At 33.1% G+C, this 8,958-nt stretch overlaps 1 protein-coding gene across 1 annotated transcript; it reads right to left on the reverse strand.

The window, feature by feature from the left end:
• Nucleotides 1–3,936: 3,936 nt before the first annotated feature.
• LOC118749947 lies at nucleotides 3,937–6,401 on the reverse strand. Its single transcript, XM_036484703.1, has 2 exons — nucleotides 6,045–6,401; nucleotides 3,937–5,982 (listed from the first exon to the last, which is right to left on the reverse strand). Exon 2 carries the CDS (start codon nucleotides 5,975–5,977, stop codon nucleotides 4,037–4,039), a length of 1,941 nt encoding a protein of 646 aa, XP_036340596.1. The 5' UTR covers nucleotides 5,978–5,982; nucleotides 6,045–6,401; the 3' UTR covers nucleotides 3,937–4,036.
• Between the last annotated feature and the right edge of the window lie 2,557 nt (nucleotides 6,402–8,958).

Genomic DNA, 8,958 nt, shown 5'->3' on the forward strand with positions numbered 1-8,958 from the left:
TGTATATTCTGTTGTTAATGGGTGGAAGTATTGCAAAATTTCATCTTCCTAAGTGCATAAATGGAGGAGTTATAACGAAAATTCTCATAACTGAACAATCAGTTGTATGGGAGATATATGTTATAGCGGCCTGATCTTTGTTATTTTCACTGTAAGTATTCTGTTAATAATAAGTGAAAACGGTACGAATTTGTATGTTCCTAGCTGCATAAATGAAGAAGGTATGGAAAAAAATTTCATATCTGAACAATCAGTTGTATGGTGGATATAGGCTATAGCCACCCGATCTTCGCCATTTTCACTCAAAGTATTCTTTTGATAATGAGTGACAACAGTGCAAAATTGCATGTGCTACTTAAATGGAGGAGTTATATCGAAAAATCTTATATCTGAACAATCAGTTGTATGAGAGCTATAGGTTATAGTGACCCGATCTTTGTAATTTTCACTCTAAGTTTTCTGTTGATAATGGGTGGAAGTATTGTAAAATTTCATGTTCCCAGCTGCATAAATGGAGAAGTTATAACGAAAAATCTCATATCTGAACAATCAGTTGTATGGGAGCTATATGTTATAGTGGTCCGATTCTTCCGGTTCGGACAAATGATTAATACATTATAAAAATACATCCACCTACCAAATTTGATCTGGATATCTCGAAAACTGAGAGACTAGATTGCATACAAACAGTCGGACAGACAGACAGACAGACAGACGGGCATGGCTAAATCGACTCAGCTCGCCGTTCTGATCAGTTAAGTATACATTTTAATGGTACTTATAAACATCGGACCAAAGTTATAATACCATTTCATGCTCATGAAAAGTATAAAAATGGATCATGAAGCGCGTTGTAGGATATGCTGAAATTTGCTAATGGTGGTACGTCACCGTACCTTGTCCTTTAAGACTAAAAAAAATGAGAACTTGAGCATTTCATCACCATCAACCTTCAGCTCTACGGATTGTGCCACAAAACTATACCTATTTCTATTATAACTATATAATACGCGAAGGCATTTTTTGTGCAGCCTAAAACATCTGCCCCGTTTGCTCGATTTTAAAAATTGGGGTGTCAAATTAAAGCGCTTGACCTGTAGATGTGCAATAAGGTTTTATTTTTTCGAAAAGGGTTGCCACCTGTTAAATAATTAAACTCAAGTTATTTACTAATCAATGCCCTCAGCTCCGCACCGTCCGTTTGATTTTTAAAAGTGAGGTACTAAATTAAAGGGCTTAGGGTGTGGATGTTCAAAAAGGTTTTACTTTTTCGAAAAAAGTTGCCACCTGTTAAGAAATTAAGTTCAAAATAATACGCGAAGGCATTTTTTGTTCCGCATAAAAGATCTGCACCGTTCGTTCGATTTTCAAAAATGGGGTGCAAAATTAAAGCGCTTGGCCTGCAGATGTGTAAACTGGTTTTATTTTTTCGAAAGGAGTTGCCACCTGATAAAAAATCGCATTCAAATAATTTAATAATCAATGCCATCAGATCCACACCGTTCGTTCGATTTTCAAAAGTGAGGTGTCAAATCAAAGGGCTCTGACTTTAGGTGTGCAATAAGGTTTAACTTTTTCGAAAAGAGTTGCACCCTTTTAAAAAATTACGTTCAAATTATTTAAAAAGCTAAACCAATTACTATAAAATGGGCATAAATGGAAATAGTTTTGAAAATCTTTGTTTCTTAAGTTAACTTTATGAGGGTTGCCACCTGTTAAAAAATCAAATTCAATTTGAATTAAGGGGATTAGGTTAAAGTTTAAGTACGTAGCAGTTTGTAAACATTTTGAAGAGGGTTGCCACCTGTTTGAAAAGTCGAATTTATATGAAGTATAAAAATATGGACGTCAAGCGAATGAATCTTAAGAGATCTTTAGTTTGAACGTGTAGAATATTTTTAAAGTGTTTGAATAGGGCTGCCACCTTTTAAAATTAAATTCAAATTATTTAAATAGTTAAACCAATATTTACCATTTGGGTACCAATCGCAGTAGTTTAGAAAATACTTTATTTCTTAACTGCATGTAGGAGGGTTGCCACCTGTTTAAACAATCAAATTCAAGTTGAATTAAGGCAATGGGGTACTTAAAATAGGTATATATGTCTATAATCTATATATATAATACGCGAAGGCATTTTTTGTGCAGCATAAAAGATCTGCACCGTTAGCTCGATTTTCAAAAATGGGGTGCCAAATTAAAGCGCTTGGCTAGATGCTCGAACTGGTTTTATTTTTTTGAAAGGAGTTGCCACCTGTTAAAAATTAAACTCAAGTTATTTACTAATCAATGCCCTCCGTTCCGCACCGTACGTTCGATTTTCAAAAGTGAGGTACCAAATTAAAGGGCTTAGGGTGTGGATGTTCAAGAAGGCTTTACTTTTTCGAAAAAAGTTGCTACCTGTTAAGAAATTAAGCTCAAATTAATTAAAAAGTTAAATCAATTAATAAATATGGGTATCAATCGAAATGGTTTTGAAAAGGCTTTATAACTTAACTACGTATAGGAGGGTTGCCACATGTTAAAAAAAATGTAATTCAATTTCAATTAAAGGAATTTGGTAGTAAATCGCTATATGGGTGTCATACAAAAGAGGTTTAAGAAGGTAGTAGTTTGGAAATATTTTGAATAGGTTTGACACCCATTTGAGAAATCTAATTGAACTATTTTATACCCAAGTTATATGAAATATTAACGATGGATGTCAAATGAAAGAGCTTCAAGAAATACTTAGTTTGATAGTTTAGAACATTTTTGATGTGCTTGAGGGTTGCCCAGCTTAAAGGGCTAAACTAAAATAATTTAATAAGTTAAATGAATTACTAACCGATGGTAATTAACGGAAATGGGTTTAAAATCCTTTATTTAAGAACTATGTTAAGGATGGTGGCCACGTGCTTAAAAAATAAATTTCCACTTATTTCATCAGATACTTGAAATATTTATAACAATGTCAGGCGAAAAATATTTAAGGAAATTTTAGTTCGAAAATAATTTTTAAGAGGGTTGCCGTCTGTTTTGAAAGTGGTATTTTGTTTAATTATACATAAGTTACATGAAATTTTAAAATATGGTTATGAAAAGAACGAGTGTTAAGAAATCTTTAAATTGAACATTTGTTTTTTTTTGTTGAAAAAATTAAGCTCGAATTATTTAATAAATGAAATGAATTGTCAAAAGATGGGTATCAATCGAAATGGGTTTGAAAATAGTTTATTTCTAAACTGTATTTACGAGAGTTGCCATGTGTTTAAAAAAACTAAATTCAACTTAATTCATCAGTAAATTGAAATATGTAAACAATGCCAGGCGAAAGATTTTAGTTTCAAAATACCTTTAAAGAGGTTGCCACCTGTTTGAAAATTCAAATTTCTTTTACTTATACGAAAGATACATAAATGAATTATCGAAATATTAGTGTCAAACGAAAGAGTTGTAAGGAAACTATAGGCTGATAATATTTTTAATTAGAATTTCCATCCATTATTATTTTTTTTTTACGGCCATCACATCTGCAACGTTATTTCGAATTTCCAAAATGCGAAGTCAAATTAAAGAACTGGGATGCTACATAGATGCCCTGCAAAAATCGCGACTACTCCATGCATGCATGTAAAGAGTACTCCCGAAGGACCAAGGAGTACTCCAAAATTAACCACAATTCATATAAAAAATATGGTCCAATTAACATTGCGATGTCCTAGGGCAGGACCATATACTCCATCTAGGGTTGCCAGATTGCAATCGAGGATTATCTGAACTTTAAAAAAAAATATCTGGACTTTTCTGTACAATTTAAAAACTCAAAATAAAACAATTGTGTAGTAAAAAAAATAAAAATTTTTTTATTCAAAATCAAACAAAAACATAAAAATTCATTATGGTATACATTTGCTATTTATATAAAAAAAATATATAGTTTTCTACAAATACATACATACATACATGTACATATTCAAATACATTTTTAACAATAAATTATGTATCTGTAGAAAAGAATTCGGACAAGTATTACAAAAACACAAACTTAAGAATTTCAGTTCCATAAATATTTTGTGTTATTTTGAGCAGCTTCCAATAGTTTTGTACTATCTTCTCGATTTAAAAATTCGATGAACGTTTTACAATTTTCATCTATATTTAATCGTATAACTAATTCAGCTTTAATTAAATCAATAGCCATTTTGTTACGATCTTTGGAATATAAGTCATTTAAAATACTGAAAACCTTCTCACAAAAGGCATTACTCAATGGTATGGAATATATAAATGCTATGAACTTTTTCAAATTCTTCATTTCTTCGTCTTTTACGGAACGAAAAAACGATGCCCATATTTGGTCATTTGGTACATTCTTTGGTATTGCATCGTACACACTTCTTAGGGAACAGTAATCCGTATATAAGACGTCAATATGTAATTCATTTTTTAAGTTTAAAGCAGCTATCACCATTTCTACTTCATCCCAAGAAATTAAGTTTTCTTTTAAGCTTAACAAAGATAAGTATTTTTTTATTGAGTTATCACTGAAATCATAATGAGTCGTTAAGTAATCAATCGCAGCTTTTAAAAAGTTTTCAGCTTCTTCTTTGAAAATATTTCTTTCGTTTTGTGGGAGTTTTGCCAAAATTGACTTTGTTTTGCTGCCAAAGTATTTATCTTTCAGCTTGCTTTGCAACGTGTTCAGTAATTTTCGCATTATATGATCTACATCAACAATTGTAGAACTGTCGCTTTCTAGCGCCAACACCGATGTCTGAAAATCTGGTAACATATTGTGTAGAAAATATAAATATGCTTCTGAAAGTCCCTCTTGAAAACATTCCTCGTTCTCACTTATAACTTCTGACTCTGGCAAATTTTTAGAAACAAAGTCCCATAATTCCTTTCGTGTAGCTTTTTTGCCCTTTAGAAGAAAGTACCTTTTGACTGCTGGCCAGTTTAAAATGAGGCGTTCTATGGCAGGAAACAGGGAAAGCCATCGAGTTGGTACATGACGAAGAAGAGCCTTGTATTGCAAATTAGCGAATTCGAAGCACTGTTTTAACTTTTCCGAAGCTAACGCCGAACTGCTAAATTCATTAAATATTTTGATCACTATATTTTCAATATCAACAGATAAAGCATTTATTGCAAATTTCACACAATTATTTATAACGTGGCAGTTGCAATTTGCTTTCAATATTTGTTTGTTAAGTCCACTGAGTTTCTGATAAACGGAATTGTTGATGCCGTAGTTGACTGCCGCATTATCTGCACTAAAAGATGATATTTTTTGTATTTCCAGGCCATTGCTTTCAATTATTCGCTTTATATTTTCAAATATGGCAATCGATTTTCCATCAAAATCTTCGTAAAAATCTAAAAGTTTTTTACATATTCCACTGTTCGAATCGAAATACTGGACAGTCAAAGCATATAGCTTTTTATTTCCAATACTTGAAGCATCATTGCCTATGGAAAAATAAACATTCTTCTGCATAGCAATCACAATTTGTTGTTGAGCGTATGGTGCTAATACGTTTCGTGCTATAGCTGCAGCTTTTGTACGACCACATGACATATCCCCAGCAATTTTACTATCACAAAATATATTGCGAGAAACTTTCAAATGGCAGTCAAGACTATTGTAACTTAAACCATGAATTACATTATGAAAAACCGATGCTACTTCAGCTCGTGCAGCTAAGTTTCTTGCCGGCGTTTGCGATTTTGTAGTAAATTTGCTTAGAGAGCCAGCGATTTGTTTCGCCGATTTTATAGTTTGGTGCTTTTTTGATTGAAAGTGTTTTCTTAATGCACTAAGACCTTCATATTTTATTGAAAAGCTTACTACGCAATATGTGCACCGTGCTGTTTGTTCATCAATCTTCTGAAGCCAGTCAGAATATTCTGGAATATTTGTCCAACTGTCTGAAAATGTTACCATTCTTCTCTTATTTTTTGATGGCTGCTCTTCATCGCTGCTTTCTGGCATTTTTACTACATATGAAACACTTACTATTAACAAATAGTTCAAATATTTCCATAATTTTATAACTTACCTGCTTACTTGCAAAATTCGATTTAATATAAGCAGCTGATGTTCAGAGTAGTGTTGGGCAGTATCGATTCCAAAAGTACTCAGTACTCGATGCTGAAAAGTATCGACAGTACCCGATTCTTAAAAGTATCGATACTGACTACTACTACTACGACTATTACTACTACTACTACTACTAACAAGTACTTGTACATAAGAAGTACTCAATACCGAAAATGAACTCAGTACAGAGTTTGGTATTTGTTTCCTTTAGCACCAACATTTTTTTTTAAATATCCTTAAAAAAGGAAAAAATAGAAATATCTGGACAAATTTTAAAATATCTGGACTCTGGACACATAGTAAAATATCTGTACAATCCAGGCGAGTCCAGGCCGTCTGGCAACCCTAACTCCATCCCTGCATTACATCAGAGTAGCACAAAACTACTCCAACTGTTAATATGTTGGCATTGTTGTTATATTTTTTCGTTTGTACACGCTTTTGTTCTTCACTTCTCATATGCTTTTTCGAAATTAATAAAACCCAAGACAAAAATTAAAAATTACATGTTGCCTCTGACGGCATTTGAACTCGAACATGCTGGGAGCTCACAACTAACAGCGAGCATCTCTACACGTTCAGCTACAGCCAGACATGCAAATGTGCTTTCAAATGCTCAACTTCAATCACATTTCGTTAAAACACGAGCAGTTATCGGGTAACAAACAATAAGCTGGCGCAGAGACACGAGTTGGTCCGCTACAGCATGACAGAGGAGCACTTTTGTAAGTACTCCAATATACCACAAATAGACTACATGGTCCCACGATTTTTGCAGGGTGTGCACAGGTTTTATTTTTTGAAGTTACATGAAAACCAACACCATGCGAGACCTCTCATCACTCAGAAATGGTTAGATTAATCATTAGGAATATTTTTAGAGGTTTTTGAATAGGGTTCACCTGTTTAAAAAATTTATTTAAATGTTGGCGCTTTGGCGCCATGCGGGTTCACTAGTTGCTTATAATATCAGAATCAAATCAACTGTACTTATAGGGAATACATATCGTCGGTACCTACGAAGAGTAGCACATTTTACTATTCGCGTGGAAGACTAGCACATTTCACTATTAGCGTGGAACACTAGCACATTTCATTATTCGCGTCGAAAAGTAGCACATTTCAGAATTTTGCGGGAAGAGTAGCACATTTCTGATTTTTGCGTGGAAGAGTAGCACATTTCCGATTTTCGCGTGGAATAGTAGCACATTTCACTATTTGCGTGGAAGTCTAGCACATTTCAGATTTTTGCGTGGAAGAGTAGCACATTTAGGGTTTAAACTAAATCATAAAAGCATAATTTATATTGGAAATTCAAGTGCTTATTTTATATTTCTATAACTCTAATATAAAATTCATGAAATTCAGACGGTATATAACGTTTAGTGATCATTTGCTGGAGATCATCTACTTTTTCTTTTTTTTAAGGCATTTTTCCCCTTTAAGCTTTATGCAATTCATATTGTTTTATGGTTAACCATTGAAATTTTGTTTTCAGTATGTTCAATTTCAACTAAAATAAAGTTCATTTAAAAAAACCATGTAAACCCACGCTTAAAATTTTGTAGAAATCTAAAAAAGTCAACTAATTTTCATTCAAATTTCAAAATTTTTTACTCAAAAGTGTAAAAATTTTTTTGAGTATGGAGCTTTATAGCCGATTCAATTTTAGTGTGATAATGTGCAAGTTTCAAGAGCCTTAAAACCATTGATTCTTTTTGTCGCATTCGCTACCATATAACGAATAAACACAATTTATTGATGTGTATACATCTTTGGTTTCGGTAGGCGTAATTTTTATATGGAAGAAAAAGGCAACAACGGAAATTTTTAGCCACTTGAAACTTGCACATTACTTGCACATTGGTCGGTAACAACTTAAATTTAAATCTATTAAATACATTCTAGCGTGTCTCTTGCACACAAAAGCGGCTATAACTTTTTTTTGATGTGTATACATCTTTGGTTTCGGTAGGGGTAAAATTTGCGAAGCTGTAACGCATATCCCAGCACAAAATTTCGAAGGGCTTAGCATGTGTATTTCAGTATAAAATTTTTATTTTCATTAGAAGCACCCTGTGTTTGCTTGCCAAGTGGTTGCATTCCACGATTGAGAGAATACAAAGGTTGCGCCGATCTCGGACCGCTATTCCTCTCTTAACGAATTTGACAGAATCGTGGTTTGCATGACGTCACACTTGTGCAACTTGTTTACGTTTTCCTTGCAACATTTTTTCTTCTTCTTCCATTCTTGCTCACGTTTTGGCATTTCTCTCCGCAATTGCACCAGTGTGACGTCCCACAAAAGTTATTCTCAAAAATCCTCTCTGATCGGCGCAATCTTGTATTCTATCATTCTTGGTTGCATACCAATTGATTATTACTTCCGATTATTTAAACTCCGCACATGCATTTTGATATTCGTAGATGGTTTAGTTGTCTATTTGGATAAAAAAGCAAGACGAAAATTAAAAAAAATACTGAAATCATTTAAAAATGCATCGGGTAAAATCCTGCAACATGAACTGCATTTACATGAACCAAAGATTATATTCCGAAAAAAAACTAAATTTAGGAATATATACAAATAGAAATGCTCAAACTATAAGCTCAAAAACAATAACTGATGCGGTGTTTCCAAGATATTTCAACGCCAACAAATGTTAAAGTAAACAAAAATTGACCACAGTAAGGAAAATAGGTTTGTAAAAGTATTTTTAATAAAATATTCAGTTAAAATATATTTAAATGGCATAATATGTGTTGCAGAAAAAAGTGACCACGGTGGCACAGAGAAGAAGTTTAACTTTTCCTCGAGTTGTGTGAATAACAAGCACAACCAATTTGACAAGCACAACGAGCTTTGATTAGAT

The sequence above is a fragment of the Rhagoletis pomonella genome, unplaced genomic scaffold, assembly GCF_013731165.1.
Source record: "Rhagoletis pomonella isolate Grant_MI unplaced genomic scaffold, Rhpom_1.0 Rhpom_scaffold_00093, whole genome shotgun sequence".
Classification (NCBI taxonomy): domain Eukaryota; kingdom Metazoa; phylum Arthropoda; class Insecta; order Diptera; family Tephritidae; genus Rhagoletis; species Rhagoletis pomonella.

Excerpts from the sequence above, each read along its gene's own strand:
- LOC118749947 (XM_036484703.1), bottom strand. The coding sequence starts at position 5,977 with ATGCCAGAAAGCAGCGATGAAGAGCAGCCATCAAAAAATAAGAGAAGA.